General features: G+C 38.4%; 1 protein-coding gene across 7 annotated transcripts in view; it reads left to right on the plus strand.

Moving 5' to 3' along the window:
* Positions 1–19,280, plus strand: part of BICD1 (BICD cargo adaptor 1) — a 172,442-nt gene that overhangs the window by 122,554 nt on the left and 30,608 nt on the right. For 3 of the 7 annotated variants that reach the window (XM_064479177.1, XM_064479176.1, XM_031443830.2), the window contains exons 5-8: positions 6,606–7,697; positions 11,509–11,660; positions 14,303–14,620; positions 15,608–15,801. In XM_064479177.1, coding sequence (XP_064335247.1) covers positions 6,606–7,697; positions 11,509–11,660; positions 14,303–14,620; positions 15,608–15,801 — 1,756 coding nt within the window. Of the gene's footprint in view, positions 1–6,605; positions 7,698–11,508; positions 11,661–14,302; positions 14,621–15,607; positions 15,802–19,280 lie in introns of those variants that run through there. The other 4 variants (XM_064479174.1, XM_031443829.2, XM_031443827.2 and 1 more) reach the window with 2 other exon arrangements.

A 19,280-nucleotide genomic window follows, 5' to 3' on the forward strand; every position in this document is an offset into this window, starting at 1 on the left:
TTTAATTTTTCCTACAGTGATGGTAACTGGTCAATTTGTTGTATGTCCCATAAGAGTGCAAAGCAATTTATATACATTTGCTTACTTGGTTGGTAATTATAACAACTAAGAAGTAGTGTTATCCCCTTTTACAGATAGAGAAACTGAGGCACAAATGTGTCACTTGCTCAAAGGAAGTGGAGTCACTACACAGAAAGAGAGTCAGATCAAATATAATCTGTTTGTAACAGATAAGACTCACGGAATATTGATGGTATGAAATTAATTAAGACAAGATTGGTCAGTTCCCAGTTTTTAAACCTTAATGTGACACATACAATTTCCTAGGACAAAGCTGACAACTTAAGTTGTTACAGTGTTACAGACTTTACAGTTAAGGGTTACCTTTATAAGCATGAGGCAGACATGTTTCTCAGAAGCCTTACTTTTTTGACCAAAGTAAATATAAAAGAGCATCTGTAGTCAAACAGCAAGGGATGAGTCTGTATAGTTTTTTTCAAGAACGGCTTTATGGAGCTAATTCGCATGCAATCCATCCATTTACAGGGTACAATTCAGTGGTTTTTAGTGTAGTCACAGAGTCGTGCAGCCACCACCAAAGTCCACTTCAAACATTTTTATTACACCAGAAAGAAAGCGTATACCCATTAGCAGCCACTGCAGCTCTAGGCAACCGCTAACCTACTTTCTGTCTCAACAGATTTGTCTGTTCTGGACATTTCATGTGAATGGAATCACACGATATGTGGTCTTTTGTGTCTGGCTTTTATCACTTAGCATAGTGTGTTCAAGGTTCATTCATATGGTACCATGGGTTACTACTTCATTTCCTTTTATCGCCAAATAATATTCTATTATATGGATATACCACATTTTATTTCTCCATTTATCATTGATGGACATTTGGGTTGTTTCCACTTTTCGGCTATTAGGAATAATACTGCGGTGAACATTCATGCACAAGTTTTTGTGTACACATAGCTTTTTATTCTCTTGGGCATTTGCAGGAGTGGGATTGCTCGGTCACATGGTAACTCTGTGTTTCACCTTCCAAGGAGCTGCCAGACTGTTTCAAAGCAGCTGCACCATTTTATGTCCCCGCCAGCAGTGTATGAGGATTCTGAGCTCTCCATGTCCTCACTCACACTTATTTGCCTTGTGATCATAACCTGACTGCCCTGGCTGGAACTTCCAGTCCAATGTTGAATAAAAATGGCAGGAGCAGCCATGTTCATCCTGCTCCTGATCCTAGGAAGAGAGCGGTGTGTTATCTGTGAGTGTTTGGTCGATGCCCTCCATCATTCTGGGGGAGTTCTCTTCTGTTTCTTCTAGACTGTTGTCTGTTTTCATCATGAAGCGGTATTGAATTTTATCAGCTGCTTTTCCTGCATGTATTGAAATGACCACGTGGTTTTGTCCTGTGTTATATTAATACAGTGTATTGTATTTTTTGATTTTTGGATGTTAAATCAACATTGTATTCCTAGGATAAATCCCACTTGGTCATGCTGTAATCGTTTTAATAGGTTACTGGATTCAGCTTGCTAGTATTTTGTTCAAGATTTTTGTGTCTTTCATGAGATACTGATCTGTAGTTTTCTTTTCTTGTAATATTTTTGTCTGGTTTTGGTATCAAAGTAATACTGGCCTCATAGAACGACTTGAAAAGGGTCCCTCCCCTTCCTTTTTTTTTTTTTTTTTTTTTGAGTCTCTGTCCAGCTGACTGCATTTTGCACATACACGCGTGTATGTGTCTGTGAGAGAGAGAGCTTCCTTCTTGCCGCTCTCTCTGAAATATATTACCTTTTTATCCAACTGCTGGAGTCTCTCACCTTGCGTTTCTTAGTTCTGAGCTGATCTTTTTTCACAGTTCTCGCCCATCAGGGCACAGATACGCATTGCCAGAGTTGCATCACTTCAAGCAGAGAAGAATAAATTATTAATTTCTGAGTTCTATTTTACACAAGCATGTATGTCATTACAAAAGCTACACCAGTCACTCAGATGTCACACTGAGAGTCTGATGACCAGGATTAAGACTTTCTGGGAATTATTGACTCATAAAACAACTTTGATTTCTTTTCCTATAAAAATTCTAATATGAACGTGCAAATTATGCTATCTTTTGTTCCTTCACAAAAGAATCGATCATTATTAAGTACATGTAAATGTGTTTATTTTAAAAGGTAAAGATTCAGTGAAATTAAACATAATTTCTATAGGACACAACTACAATAATAATGATAGTATATACTGTATACTTATACTAAACTAAAAAGTTTACAAATTCTGCGTTCAGGTTTTCTGGCAAAAACCAGCCCTACTATGAAAAATAAAATCTCCGCTTCACAGATAGAAGATGGAAATTGTAGGGAGAGAAATAGGGCAACCATTTTTAGTCACTATAGAAGATTATATATTATTTATATGTATAATTATACAAGATTATAATCAACTCAGCAAGTCTCTTGAATAAATTCTTCACAAATAGAGATTAAAATAGACAGTTAAAATGAATAGTAATTTTAATCTTTAAAGTGCTTTGCATTTATTAATTCAAAGCACAATGTATCTTAAATAGTTTAAGCACTGCTCTTTGAAATCCAGATACAATTTAAGGTATTTCAAGCTGCAGGGGAAGGATATAGCTCAGTGGTAGGCTGTGTGCTTAGGTTCAATCCCCTGTACCTCAGTTAAAAAATAAATTAATTAACCTAATTCCCCCCCCAAATAAATAAATAAGGTACTTCAAGTTTCAGTAGCTGAGTGAAAGAATAATGCCAGAGTTATACAAAATTATCCACAATTTAGTTATCCTTCTTTGTTGGGGGAGGGCAAGCCAACCTTAATTGTCTGGAAAAAATACACACACACACATATATGTGTATGTATGTGTGCACGTATGTATGTGTGTATAAAAGTTGAATGCCATACCCTATTCAAGTGATTCCACCAGAAATACTAAGTGTGGAAATTAGCACTGTATGGAGACACTGTTCTGTTTGATGTTTTCTGCAGGTGCAATCATGAAGAAACTGATACACTTAGCCTTTTAGGTTCAGAAAATGTTTCTGTTAAAACAACTGTAATCAGCCAAGTCCAGATTGGAAACTCTCCTAAAAGCATTACCTCATTCATCATAACACTTCTGCCTCTGAAACAAGCTTGAGGCAAACACAGTCACTACATTTTGTTCGGGTCCAATTTTTATTTTATCCAAAAGCTTTTCCTATTAAAAGGGCTTTTTGAAAACAGCTTTGTGTGTTGTACTTGAGCGTACTCATCAAACGATGTTCAGACTTTTTAGAGCAAATTTACTTAATTTTCAAAAAACTGTTTTTAAAAACCTCCTGAAATAATCCATTTTACTGAGATTGTATACAACACCAATAATAGAATATCTAGGAGATTTTTTCTTTTTTATCAAAAATTCAAATGACTTGACTTTTCATCAAATACCATATGACATAATTACCTGGATTTTCGCTTAAAATTATCGCCCTGTAGTCTGGGTAAGTTGTTTCATCTTCAATGATATGCAAATACAATGTGTGGTAGCTAGTGAAACCCAGCTAAGAGGATTTGTCTTCAAATCTGTCCTGACTCTGCGATGAGTTGCTTTTGCACATACAAATACAAATTTGGAAAACAGGATGTGTTTGCCACGTAGAAGCGTTTTGGTCATGGATTTGGACCACAGTTACCCAAATGTTAGCAACAGCTAACATTATAATACTTTGAGCATTAAAGTTATTTTCTTACTAAATCATCCAAATGTCCCGTGATACAGGCATTGGCACACTCCTTTTATAGATTCTGAACTGAAGCTTGCCCAGATTTGGCTCGAGTTCTCAGATGCTGCAAGTCCTAGTGTGACCTATGATACAATGTTCTGGAATACTTTGATTTCTGTAGCCATAAAATGTAACTTCTGGATTGCATGCCTATTGCAGATACGATCAAACACTAGGTCATAAAATCAAAGCTACAATTTAGAAGACTCTAAATAATAATTTAAAATAACAAAACTCTATTTTAAAGTTCTAATATATACAACCATACTATAGAGGCATTTGCATCATCTTGCAGGACCATAAATGTGATTGTGCAAGCTGAAACCATGCAAACACTTAATGGAGAAAATTACAATTGGTCTGTGATTTTTCAAATTTTGTGTCAAAACATTAGAAAACTCTCTTACTGTGGGTCATAAGTACAGAGAGCAGTGAAAAAACAGAAAAGCTACTTGGTACACAGTAACCTAAACATCAGAAACATATTTAAAGATTCCTTTGTAAAAAAATCTTGAAAAAAATGTTTAACCCCCCCCCTCCAAAAAAAACCCTAGGGAAATTGACTTCACATTTTGCAGAATATCAGAGCTATCCATGCTTTGGAAATAAAAATTTGAAAACCACCCCTCCCAAAAAAGTATCAAGATTAGTTTGATCTTGCCTTCTTCTCAACATATAATTTATGATGCTGGCAAGAATCTTTTCTTGGAAAATTGTCCTACTCCTTTTTCAGTTTGGATGAGCTTCCAACATTGTATCCTTTGCATCTTCAGTGTCTGAAAATCTCTCTGATGGTGTGAATGTGTCACTTCCTCAAGGGCTTTTTCATCCTTTTTGTAACAACTACTTTTTTCATTTATGTTGATACATTCTCCTTTGCCATGTTGCTTTGGCTAAAGTCCTTCACACAGCATCAGTGTCACCATTCCCACATTCAACTATTTCTTCTGTAACTGCTCTCATGGTTGATTCAAATTTCACTGCAACATTGTCACTCTGTTTCTTTGCTGCTCGCTCTTTCTTTCCTTCTTTTTGTCTTTCTTTGCCAATACCTTCTTTGGATGATCTGTTTTTGTGAAACATCATGCGAGTTTATCACTGGGAGACAAGAAGACAACACAACTACATACTTTGCTGCCTGTGAGTGAATTGAATAACAGATACACAGTGACCGATAACTGATGGACTTTGAATGATGTGACTGGTCGCTGGTCATGATGTTATTATGCAGTGTTTTCGTAGATTGAAGCAGCAAAAGTTTGTACTTTGCACATTGCTCACAGTTAATATACTGGTCATTGAATTCTGAACTATGTTTGGGAGGACTGGTATTTTAACTAAACCATGGTCACTGAAATTCATGCATATTAGAACCTTGTCAAGTGAAGACAGCCTAAAATGGTAATTACCTGAAGGATATCAAGTATCATAAAGAATCATAAAAATACTACTATATACTGAATTATAAATTTATAGATAGATAGGTATAGCTCTCCTAAAGTAATATGTTGGTTAAAAATATTAATCATGTTTTAATAATTGATATTTATTGTGTTATTATAATAATAACTTACTTAACTCCTAGGAATTTAGGAGAGTTTGGAGGGATATAATGTATAATCCAGGAAAGCTTGAAAGTTCAACTTGATAACTTCCTTTAGACGTAAAGACATTCAACATAATTTTATTATCCTTAAAGCAGATCTCATGATGGTTTATTTAAAAAAAGAAGAAAGGAAAGAAATTTAAATGCAGAAAGATATACCTTTTACATAGGGCTTTAAAATGCAAACTGTTATTTGCTTATTGAAAAACATACCTCCATTGTAAGCATGCAGAAACGCTTAATCATAATAGTGATTACCCATATGGAGGGACGGAAAGTGGTTTTAAAGTTTCTCAGATTTACAGTTTCTTATATATTTATATTTAATGAGATAGTATTTTATATTGAGACTTGAATATTTTTCAATATACAGTACTACCATCTTTACAGTAACATATGGCCACGTTATTCAAATTAATTGCAGTTTTAAAATAGCCCTAAAACTGTTTTTTTTCCTGACATTTATATTAAAAACTATTGTATTTAGTCCATGTTTATCTTGGGGGGTAAACGCTTATTTTTAAAGAGACAGTTATGGTTCTCATCATTATTTAGTAAGTTAAAGACTGAAGTTTTTTTCTAACTTATTTTTGTTTGTTTTAATTTTGGGGGGTGGTGGTGGAAGGTAATTATGTTGGTTTATTTATTTGTTTATTTATTTTTGGAGGAAGTACTGGGGATTGAACCCAGGACCCTGCGCATGCCAAGAATGCCCTTAATCACTTGAGCTGTATCGTCCCCTACAAAAGCCTTAAGTTTTAAAGCTGACTTAGGGCTGAGCTCTGGAAGGAAAGGCTGATTCACAGGCACCTTGAGACAGTCATTTATCCCATATACTCTAAGGCTTTCAAAATAAAGACAATGCTAAGTACTATCTCTTGAAGTCATGTTTTCTGCAAGGTGTTAAAAGATAAAAATAAGGTTGTTTGAATTATAATCAAGTTTCATGAGTGTATGTGCATAATGCGTGAGAATTTGGATGGGTAAGTATGCAGAGCATAATTCCTTTGGAATGACATAGTTTTTGATTGATTGACTTACCAGAACCGCTGAAATAAGAAAACATGCTCCAATTCAATTTGAAGTAATGGGAACTTTGGCTCTGGGGCAGTTTTTTAAATGTGTACATGTCCAACTGTGAATGGTTCAAGTTCATCACTGGTGTTGCACTGAAGGCATTCAGAGACTTTCTTTTGCCATTGCAGGTAGAGCGGGAAAAGGCTATTCTTCTGGCCAATCTCCAGGAGTCCCAGACACAGTTGGAACACACCAAAGGGGCGCTGACGGAGCAGCATGAACGGGTGCATCGGCTCACGGAGCACGTGAATGCCATGAAGGGCCTGCAGAGCAGCAAGGAGCTCAAGGAGCTGGATGGGGAGAAGGGCCGGGACTCGGGGGAGGAGGCGCATGACTACGAGGTGGACATCAACGGCTTAGAGATCCTCGAGTGCAAGTACAGGGTGGCAGTCACCGAGGTGATCGATTTGAAAGCTGAAATTAAGGCCTTGAAGGAGAAATACAACAAATCTGTAGAAAACTACACGGAGGAGAAGGCCAAGTATGAGAGTAAGATCCAAATGTACGATGAGCAGGTTACAAGCCTTGAGAAGACCAGCAAGGAGAGTGGAGAGAAGATGGCGCACATGGAGAAGGAGTTGCAGAAGATGACCAGCATAGCCAACGAAAATCACAATACCCTGAATACAGCCCAGGATGAGCTGGTGACGTTTAGTGAGGAGCTAGCCCAGCTCTACCACCACGTCTGTCTGTGCAACAATGAAACCCCCAACAGGGTCATGCTGGACTACTACAGACAAAGCAGGGTCACCCGGAGTGGCAGCCTGAAGGGGCCCGATGATCCCAGGGGGCTTTTGTCTCCACGGTTAGCCAGGCGGGGGGTGTCATCCCCCGTGGAAACACGGACCTCACCTGAACCAGTTTCAAAAGAAAACACAGAGGCCAGCAAAGAGCCGAGTCCAACCAAGACCCCCACGGTCTCCCCTGTTATTACTGCCCCACCGTCCTCTCCAGTATTGGACACAAGTGACATCCGCAAAGAGCCAATGAACATCTACAACCTCAACGCCATCATCCGGGACCAAATCAAGCATCTGCAGAAGGCTGTGGACCGGTCCTTGCAACTGTCTCGTCAGAGAGCAGCGGCACGGGAGCTGGCTCCCATGATCGACAAAGACAAGGAAGCCCTCATGGAGGAGATCCTCAAGCTGAAGTCCCTGCTGAGCACCAAACGGGAGCAGATCGCCACACTGAGGGCGGTGCTGAAAGCCAACAAACAGGTGATCGGTCTCATTCTACCGAAAAGCCGTGCTAGACAGCGCTTTCTTAACTGGTTTATTCCTTCATGCGTTTGGGTGTCCACTGCCGGCAGGGTGAGAGTTCAGATTCCTGGTCAGCAGAGGAAGAAAACAAGCAACCTATGGCCAGTGCCAGATCAGAATGTAGTCATTACTCTGAGGTGCAGGAATGGATGGATGAAACAGGAGAGGAGCTATGCCCCGCTCAGTCGAGGTAGAGGTGAGGAAGCTAAAGCAGGAGCAGAGAAGATCCAGTTGCAGGTGTCAGAAGGCAGCTCAGGGGGTCCTTAGCTGGAGCCCAGCAGTCACTGAGTGTGGAAGCAGGAGACAGAGGGATGCAGAACAGGCTGGCGAGGCAGCTTAACACCAGGCGGATACAGCAAGAAAAGCTCCCGGCGGGCAGCGGGAGCAGAGGGAGAGAGAAATAGAGGACATGGAGATAAAGGTAGAATGTGTACTCGCTCTGCCCGTGACCCCACACCTGAAATTCAGGTCCACTTGGGATGTTAACTCACCTGGGCCAGAGCTGAAGCAGTAGAGAATTTTTTCTCGCCATAGACCTGTCCTTCTGCCGTGAGTAGGCATGCTGCCACGTGAGCCAGCCGGATTCCTAGATATCCTTAATGTCTGAATTTGTTTTTCACCTTCAAGCTTTACCTGGCTGAGAGTGTTATGAAATACAGTCGGAAAATATTTTTAACCTCTGTTTAGTTTCTCTGGAAAGTGAGGCTTGAAAGGTACATTTGAGAAGGGTGCTGAATAAAGGGTATTGATCAAGAGACACAACAAAGCATCAAGTGTCTTCTCGCAAATGTAAGCTGAACTAGGGCTGGAGAGTGAAGGTTAATTTCAGATTCAGAATTCCTTCCCCTTTTGCCTTTACCTGGGGAAAACCACACCATTATCTCATGTCATCTATGGTACAGCTTTCTGGCATCTTTATCTTCAGTTCCTACAAACCTGTTGATATAATTTGAAGGTCTATACCATGAGCAATAGTATTGTTTCACTATAAACACGTTTACATAAATCTGAGGGCAAAATGGGACCCTATTTTGTGCTGTCACTTGGCAGGGAAATAGAAAAGATCAGGGCAAATGGAGAATTTGTGAAACCTCTGACTCCAATTTGAGGTCAGGATGAAGAATTTGTTTCCATATCTTTCTGTAATCCGAAGACCCAATGAGTTAGTACGGTCATGAATAACCGATACCATATTAGATAAGGCTTCGACAGCCTTCAAGGACATGATATCCCGGGTATTCTTGGTCAAGCCATTCAAATAACTTCTTTGACTTCTTCCTGAAGGTTGAATATTAACAACTTAGAAACCTAGTTCTATAGAAATGTCAAGACACTTCGTTGACACAGAAGTATAGATAAGCATGATTGATGAGCCAAGAGAGACGAATTTGCAAATAAGCTTCATTGGTTACGTATGTCATGGCAGTAGTGAGTAGGGATGCGAAAACAAGTGACTAGTAATCTGGCAGGACTTCGACACTTGCCGGTAACTATTCACAGCATGGGACCTACTGAGTGCTTTAGAGTGGTATAAACAGTGCCATAGGAATTCAGAGCAGTGCAAAGAATTCCTGGCTGACTTTTTATTTTCATAGTGATTCGTGGTACCATTTGCATCGTATTAGCATCACAGCTCTTAAGTAAATTAAACATGGGCGTATCTCTAGCCACGCGTTTAGTTTATATTTTAGTGGTGTTGGGCCTGTTACTGCGCTGCTGGGTGCCAGAAATAGCTTCAGGTGTGTACAGATGGCATCCATTTACAGCTAGACATTATGGGGTGTTTATTATCAAGGCCAACCGAAGAATTCTATCATAGAGGGAAAAAAGGGAATCTTCCTGTTTTAAATAGACATTCGCATTCTCTATGAATCTTTTAATAAACCTTGGGCTTTTTTGTAAGCGCAGTGTCTTCTGATGAAATAAGTAAATGTTTATAAATGCCCATCTGTGTACTAAATGATGATGATGGATGTTAAAGATTCAAAGAAGGCCAGCACATGGTCCCTGCCTTCCAGAACAGGGATAAACTACCAGGGGTATCAGAATAGAAACAGATAATTACAGTTTGATGTTATGCATGCTGTAATCCAAGTTACGGGAGCATTGCAAAGGAAGTAACTAATATGTCCTAGATCTAGGTCTCTGTGGCTGCACACGAGATTTTTTATTTAGAAAATCAACCTTGGGAGTGTGGAGAATGGAGATGTCGGCAAATCTGCTAATGGGTTATAGGTACTTAGACATTTTTTAATTCTGAAAGAGCTTCGTGCAGTCTTGCGGACAGAAATCCACAAACAAAGCTGAGCCCTTTGGGGTGTTTTTCACAGATAATGAACAAGTGTGTGCCTTCTCTTTCAGATCTTCCTCTTTCATCATTGCTCGCCCTCTGCCCCTTAGGCAACTGGCCACGTGGCTCCGTGTGCTCACAGCTACAGTTTTGCAATTTTATCTCTTCTACATGATTAGGTGTCTCATTTTTTTGATAAGTAAACAACTGCCATCTTCCCCCAGGTCAGTTTCTGCATTCTGGGTAATTTCCTGGATCTATGATACTTCTGAAGATTCTACTAAATTATATAGCACTACAGAATATACTGAAGTATTGTATGAGTAACTTCTCATTTTAATCTGAATTTAAATTCAATCAAAACTATTAAGATACGACTTTGGAATAAAAACATTAACAAACTACCTTATCCCAGCATTATTTTAATTAAGAAAAGAATCCGTTTATCTCTATGGAATTTGAACCTGTCTATTTCAAGCACAAAAAGAAATGCCAGAAGCCAGGGTGGTCTTCCTGGGAAACCTGTTAGTAATGGATTTTTCATTAGTATTAAATATTTTTACACACTCTGGAAAGCTGTAGTTAATAGTTTGTAGAGATGGTGTGTTTCCAGTTTGGCTTCAGTGTGTGGTGCTAAGCATTAAACAGGCAGGCCCTAAACACACGTTGATTTCATGCATTGATTTAGTCAGCAATTTTTTTTTTTTTTTTTTTTTTTACTTCCTACTGTGTGTCAAGTGAGTTCTCAGTTTGAAACACTGTTAATCACAAGAGCTTTAAACATGCCCAAATCCCAAATTCAAACAAATATTTTCATCCATTCAACATTTTGAAATCTCTGCTTTTACGGACATTATGAAGAATTTGACTATAATTTATTGTTTTGAAGAAGTTGTACACAAAGACTTAGGAAATAACTGTTTTTTTTGTCAATTCTTTTCCTTAAACATATAACATGGACTTATGGTTTGTCATATTCATGTTATAAACTGCTGTGGCCTGTGACTTTTATTCTGTGTTTCAAGCCCACAGAGCACAGGCAACGTAAGAATATTTGCATGAGAGGAAATTCTGTTGTATTTCAATTGGACACTGTGCTTCTTCACTAACTCTCCCTTGATAAAATCCTAGTATAACGTTTCATTTTGGCTCCCTTCGCATCTGAAAACCCCATACTCTCAACAATCTGCATTAAGTGTTTACTGAGCTACTGTCATTCCCTGAGCTCCTGATAGAAAAGTGACTGGTTCATAGCCGGCTTCCGGGGCAACGTATCCACATTATGGATTCGCATCCATGTTTTGAATTAAAAAAAAATTGCCCTGTGTCCAAAATACATATATATGTTTATATAAAATTCAACCTAGTCAATTTCACTCTTTATTTATGAGAGAAAGCAATTGACCCAGCGTGAAGAAATCTGTTATGGTAGATTTTCCTGACATGAAGATTGTAAGCATTGTGATTTTTCTGCTTTAGACAGCTGAGGTGGCCCTAGCCAATCTCAAGAACAAATATGAAAATGAAAAAGCCATGGTGACTGAAACTATGACGAAACTTAGAAATGAACTGAAGGCTTTGAAAGAAGATGCAGCAACTTTCTCATCCCTGAGAGCGATGTTTGCAACAAGGTAATAGTTTTTTCCTTCCAAGATGAGGCGTGGTACACGGGGAAAAGACTTTAGATTGCACGCGCACATCTTGGTGCATCAGGAGTGTTACTGAGTGTGCCGTCTAAAAGGGCAAGGTGTGAAGAAAATACATGAGGTTCCACTCTGACAAATCTAAGATAAAAACCTGTTGTTCTGTTTTCCAGAGCCCTCTACTGGACACACTGGATCAAGCAATTCTTTTACATACAAGTGTTTTTAAATAAATGTAATAGATATTTTTTCTACGGACTTATGTACCCTAAAGAATTAGACTTAAAAAAAAAAAAACCCTCCCATAAGGGGAAAAACCCACTTCCTAAAATAGCTAAATATATTATCACCACTGAAATTTATTTCTGTGACTAAATTACATGAAAGTGTTTATCATTAGCAAGTATTTGTATGAAAAAGATACCTTCATAATGAAGATTAATACTCATCATATCAACTAATTACTTAGACATTAATATACTGTGAATTAAACTATAATTTCTAAAATGTAAATTATATGCATATATCACCAAATTTTTCACACTGCCCAACTAATTACTTAGACTAATAATAGTTACTACCTCTCCCCACCAGTTTTTTTAGGAAGCACCACTGTATTTTATTTTTAAACTTGAAATGATTGTAAAGAAGTGTTGATTTAAGGGTTTCAAAATCTTGAGATTTTCACAACAAGGTCCTACTGAATAGCACAGGGAACTATATTCAATACCTTATTGTAATATAGCCTATAATGAAAAAGAATATGAAAAGGAATATATATATATATATATATATTATATTCAGTTATATATATATAACTGAATCACTATGCTGTACACCAGAAGTTAACACAACATTGTAAACTGACTATACTTCAATTAAAAAAAAAAAACAAACCTTGAGATTTTCAATATAGTATTGCAGTTTCCTTTTGCTGTTACAATTCAGTGCCAAAACAAAAACGGTTATATATCTTGTAAGATGCAAACTTGGTACAAAATTGGTTATGCTTTATTTGCAGATTCAGTAAATAATTTACACGCTGATATAAGTGTTTAAGAAAAAAGTCCTGGGACCTGGAATTGTCCAACTTCTTTCTTGTGTCAGGAAAGAAAGGGCTCAAGCTCAAACTTTGTGATTGACCTTTGGAAATGGCAGTGAGAAGTCTGAGTGCCCGAGGGACCGCAGGGCACAGGGGAACTGACTTCTGGGTCTGAGCACAGTACAGTTTGGGGAATAGAATGTGCACCCTTCCAGCCACTCTGGCGGGAGGCAGAATGGAGAATGAGTTTGGTACACAGTGCTCCCCTCTTTGAAAAAGAAATCAAAACATTTTTAAAGGGACGTTTGAAGTCTCAATCTGGTTTATGTAAGAATTATTACCCCCAGATAATGTGCTTCACAGAAATTTGTTTTTCAGTTATATTAACTGCCTTACTCTGTAATATTAAAAAAATATTGTTATCTAACCAATTAAAATAAATCCAGGGTCCTGAAATCCACATTTTGTTTTTCTAAGCCCTGGTTTTTCATATGATAGTCCTCCTAAGCTTCTTGACATTCAGTGTTAAGGGGAATAGGTCCCACCTGGATCTCAAGTTCTTTCACTGCAAGGTCTAATTTTTTTCTTTAAAATGCCACAAGTTAATTCAAAGTTTGTAAGCTACATTTTGGATAATTCCAGAAGTTATTCACTCTCTGCTGGTTCATGAAGAGTATTTGTTATTACTATCTTGGTAGGTAAATAAACTCAGAAAAAAACTCTGAATAATTGTGTGAATCATTCTCCCTTCCAAGGGTACATGTGCTCAGGTGTTTGGTGGAAAAAGCTTATGTTCCTGCTGGAGCACAAGTTTCAGGCCTGAGTGAAGATGTTCCTGACAGCCGGCTACGCCTGTGTCAAACCCTAGGCCAGTCCTGGTTTTCTTTGACACGTGTTGCTTTATCATCTGGTTGAGAAATCATTGCAAATACTCAGGTTTCTAATGCAGGCAAATCTGCCATATTGAAGGCAGTAGCAGCTACAGTCTGAACTCAAAATAAAACCTTCGAGGGGTGGGTATAGCTCAAGGGACAGAGTGTGTGCTTCGCATGCGTGAGGTTGTGGGTTTAAGCCCCTGTACCTCCATTTAAATAAATAAACCTAATTATCCCCCCCAATTTTTTAATTAAAAAAATAAATAAAACCTGTCAATAAAGAGGTACATATTTTCTTTATAAATATTACTATTCCTTTGCATGCTACAGGCAGACTATACCAAATTTGTCACATTCCTCTTAAGAATCCAACACTGCACAGTTGGGAAAAAAGAAAGCTATTGTGAACATCATCTGAGACTTTCCTGTTGGTTCTTCTGCCACCAGGGAGCAGTCCCTACAAGAGCTGTCTCTGGGGTTCGGTGTCGCCTGTTAAGAGCGTCCCCATATGTACTTCACTGTATAGTCGAACCGTCAGTTACTGAAGTTGCTCTGCTTCCAATTTTCCAGTGTAACAGTTGACTTCCCTTGTGCGTGAGGAAGACCAGGGTTCTCAATACCTCAATTCCAGTAAAATTCACTCCTTTCCACGTAAGATCCAAATTTACTTTCACCAAGATCTTCTCCTGACCACTTTTCTGTTGGGGTTTCAGATGTGATGAATATGTCACACAGTTGGATGAGATGCAGCGACAGTTAGCAGCTGCAGAGGACGAGAAGAAGACTCTAAACACTTTGTTGCGAATGGCTATCCAGCAAAAGCTCGCCCTGACCCAGCGGCTGGAGGACTTAGAGTTTGACCATGAGCAGTCCCGACGCAGCAAAGGCAAACTTGGGAAGAGCAAGATCGGCAGCCCTAAAGTAAGTGGGGAGGCGTCAGTCACCGTGCCCACCATAGACACTTCCCTCCTGCATAGTCAGGGCCCACAGACACCCAGCATTCGGGTCCGCAGTGGCACTCAGAGGAAAAGGTATGCATGCAGTGATCTTCAGAGTATGGTGCAGTGGCCAGATTTTAGTTAACTGCAAAAATTAATGTGCTCTTATTGTGGAGGATGGAGGAAGGGGAAGGAGGAGAAAAATTGGGAGCAGGTGTATAAATGGGCCTTGCCAACATTGGGTTTTCCAAATTAAAACCTTTTGATAATTGTGTTTATTTATTCCTTTCCGTCCCCAACGCCCCATCTCTTGGTTAACCATAATACGATTTTGAAGTGTCTGTCAACATTTTTGCTGTTCCTTGTATGCATAAATATGCCTCTCCCTTACCTCCAACCTAAAAATTGGTAGATAAAAGGTGGCTATTTAAGAATGAAGCTATGTTATATGCGGGTGATAATTTTAAAAGTCATTGTACCTCTGGCAATGGTGCTATTTACCAGTTTCTCCCTAACGGGGCAAGGATATGAATCTGTTCTCTTAGGGGAACTTCTGTTCATATTCTGAAAACTGCTGGCTGACTGAAGGAAGATGTCTCTATCTAGGTCATATGGAGTGGAATCTGTATACTCTTTCTCTGAAAAGCAGGTTTTTGTGCTTTTTTCATTTGGTGTGTAAATATTGCTCAAAGAAAATCACTTGTAAGGTTTTTAGTGGCTTGATTTTATGACCTTTCTCTAGAGTCCTGGATGTTGAATTAATTACTTACCCTGTATTTTCAGTTAATGACAAAATTTTTATTTTAGGAGCTTTCAGTAAAGAATAAAACAATATAAATAGTTTCTACTTGTGGTTCAAACTGACTAACTCTAATAAATCTCTTTTCCAGTATCCAGTACAGTTTCCAAATAGGGTTGTATCCTGGTATGGAAGTTAAACAATTAGTGAAAATCTTGCTTTACATGTTAAAAAAAAATTAAATGCCAATATAAATAATGTTGTCACTGGTGAGGCTTTGAAAGGTAATTAAAGTAAAACTTTTTTGTTTCCTATATGTATTTTCTTGGATCTCCTGCAAGACAATTTTCACCTTCCCTTTGTGATCAGAGCCGTCCCAGGACTTCAGGGGCTTCCTACCTACAGAATTTATTAAGAGTTCCCCCTGATCCCACCTCCACAGAATCATTTCTTCTGAAGGGCCCCCCTTCCATGAGTGAATTCATCCAAGGGCACCGGCTCAGCAAGGAAAAAAGGTTAACCGTGGCTCCACCAGGTAAACATTTTTTCCTTGGGTGTATGTGATGCAAATGATTAGATGAATAGACAGCTCTCCCGTACCTTCCAACCACTCATGCCCACCCATCCGCAGAGTCTAACTCCGATGACAGTCAGTTCCTTCCTACCAGCTACGGTAAAGTCGCCTTTATGCTTCACCACCTGTTTCTGTCTTTACTCAGCCAGAAAGTCGTTCCAGGGACTTCCTTTCCACAGCCAAGGATGGAGAATGAGAGTTGGAAGGAATGGGATAGGTCAAGGGGAACTAGGAACAGGCATAATACAGGACACACAGCTGGATCCTATTTGCAGTTTGGTAGCTCTTAGCCATTCCATCTTGGTCAAATTTTGTCATTTTGTTCTGATCATTTTTAATGTGATTTCAGTAAAGGGGGCCATCTTTATAAAAAGCCTTTTGGGCTAGTCTCCTTTTGTAGTGACTCAGAATGTCTCCTCAGTCATTGAGAAAATAAAAGTAAAATCCTCTAAGATTTTGCTCCTCCGGAACGCTTAGGTCTTCGTGTAATGTTCCTGGAGTTTGTAAGCCCTTAGTGATGTTTGCTTACCAGTACGCTCACAACTTACTTTCAGCTTCACTGTTTGGCCTTTTTCATTTCTTTCTTTTTCTTTCTTTTTTTTTTTTTTTTAATATTTTAAAACTTTCCTATGAAGGGCCTCAATTGAAAATGTGACTTCTGGCAAATACAGATCATCCTTTCGAGAAATCCCTGCCTGCTAACTACAGGTCAGAGGTGGCCACAGACAGGAACTCCAGGAAACAAAATAAGCCCAAAGGCAGCTGTTACTCGGCTATCACAGGGGACGGAAAATGAAAACCAATTTAAGTTACTTGTCGGCAGTTAGAAACTCAGGAGATTTCACAGGAGCAGGTAGATTTCTGGCCTCCCTTGAATGATTCTGAGTATCTGGCAGCCCTGGGTCTGCATTCATGATGCCAGCAACCTGGTGGGGCTGTGGAGTGACTGCTGCTTAGCGACCGTCCCCCTCACTCCCTGTGACTTAAACCCGGCCCGGTGCACCTGTCTCTGCTGTCTTCTGGCCCCTGCCTTTGAGTTTGCCACCTTGGCCACTGAATTTTATTTTTTAAATCTACTTCGATTTTACCTTAATTCCTTTTTGGAAACCTCAGCCTTTCAATCTCTGATACTTTCCTAATCTGATTCATGAGTCAGCCTAATGATACGCGGGATGGCAACTTACAGTACATGTTCAGCATTCTAAGAACATCCAAGGACATGCACACTGATGACGCGCTGAAAAAGCGTTAACAGCCAAAATGGGCGCCTGAAAAAATAAAGTAACGCCCCTTCTGGATGTTCCTCCTTTTATAACTCCTCTCCTATTGTTTTAGCCCCCCTTGGAAGGTACCTTAAAGTGTCTGTGACTCACCGAAGTGGTAATGAGTCATTAGGACACCTAGCTTCAATAAAACCCACCAGTCTTCTGAGTGCTCCCACTGGAATTGGTAGCACTATCTTCTAGAACTTAGAAAAGAAATTCTTTGATAAATAAGTAACCCTATTGTGTTTTAATTAAAAGAGTGACATATCAGTTAGACTAAAAATTAATAATAAATATTTATAACGGTTTTCGTTTTGTGTATGACCAACCCTTGTTTACATGGCAATCTATGTCTATATCAGGGGACTCTGTTTTACACCATTGTCATTACATTGTGGAAACCATTAACAGATGTCATAGCCTTCTTCATGTTACCACCTCATCTTATTTTTATTTTTAAAGGTTGTTATATCATGAATTTTATTTCAGATGTTGTTACTGCATTAATCACTACTTCTTCTCTTGTTAACTGCTGAGGGAGTTTTCTGTTGTTTGTTACGTTACAGGATGCTCTTAGGAATGTCATGTGTTCACCTTCTCATCTGGTCCGTTGTTTTCCAGAGTGAGATCACTGGGTTAAAAGTATGAACATCTTTATGTTTTTTGCTCCATTTTGATGTGCTGTCAAAAAGGGCATATCAGTGTTCCAGAAGCCCTACATTTCCCCCATTTTCACACATTCTACATCTTTCTGCTACTTTACAGACACTGTATACATCTTGCAACTCTAAGGCTGGACAGCATACATGAATGAGAACACTATCATGTTGTCTTAAATTCTTTAGTTTGGAATAATGGGAAAATGCCATAGGCCTCAGAAATGATTACTATACACAAGATTAGAGCTATAAATAATGTGGAATTCAGAATCATCACTAGGCCACAAAATCATTTTAATGACAACTTAGTGTACAGATAAAACTTATATTTTTAACCATTTATTTGAAGTTAAAATAATAGAAGAGGGAAGGAAGTCAAGCTGTTATTATAGCCTGAGGAATTTTCAATTGTTTATCATACAGCCAACCAGATTAATCCTCGATAAATTCTCAGATCAACCCAGTAACATTTTCTAAAAGGTTCTGGTTCAGTGAGTTACCATAGAAACTAACTATCTACACCAAACAAATGGTAGCTTCTAAAGTTATTTACATCATTGACAATATATATATTTTTCCTAGGCTGAACTATATTGGGTAAGACATATTAAACATTATTTATTATGCTTTTACTATATAAAAATGTTTTAATTAAGCTGAAAAAGGGAAAATATGCCATATATATCCAAGAAATATCTTAAACCCATGGGAAATAATAGATTTTATGAGTATTAGTCATGAGTTTAACATAAATTATTGATTATTATAAAATTTACTGGCTGGTAATGATATATATTCATCTTTTAAAATGACAATTCCTTGTTAATTTATCAGAATGTTTTTTGAGAGATATTATTATCTAAAATATATTTCAAGATATATTTTTAGGTTATTTTAAGTATTCTAATAAGCAGATATACAGAATGTTTTCTATTGAGGATCACTGAAGTAATTAAATCAATAGAAGTGAAATTAGTTCAATCTGTTTTGGTTGAGGAGTTGCAAGAGATATAAATCTCATTTAAATTTTAAAATACAGAACATAAAATATTACTTACCGTATATAAGGGATATTTTCAAATAGATTTCATTTCTGTGAGATGGTCAGCAGGTAACCCCATCTTCTTCAAGGCACAATTTCTTACTTTCTGGAAAATCCACTCTCTGAGAGGGCACTGATTTTCAGAACCAGAATGTTTTGTGCTAATTGATGAGTACATTGTCCTGACTGATTTCCAGTATCAGTAAAACCTTGTGGAGGAAATGTCTGGCCCTTGCTTCTGACTATGGCTCAGCCCCTGGTACCTCAACCCTTGATGAAATCTCTGGCCGTGGCTTGTTGACTTTCTTGGTCTTGACTTTATCCTCATCCAGGGTCCACCCACGTATGCCTACTAGCTTTGATGAACTTGAATCAAAAGGGCCCTGCTGATACCAACAAGTTTGCAGTCAGGCAGCAGATAGTATGTCTTCATAATATCAGTGGTTATTTTGTAGCCAGTTTTTTCTGGATGCT

Source organism: Camelus dromedarius, chromosome 25 (assembly GCF_036321535.1).
Source record: "Camelus dromedarius isolate mCamDro1 chromosome 25, mCamDro1.pat, whole genome shotgun sequence".
Lineage (NCBI taxonomy): Eukaryota > Metazoa > Chordata > Mammalia > Artiodactyla > Camelidae > Camelus > Camelus dromedarius.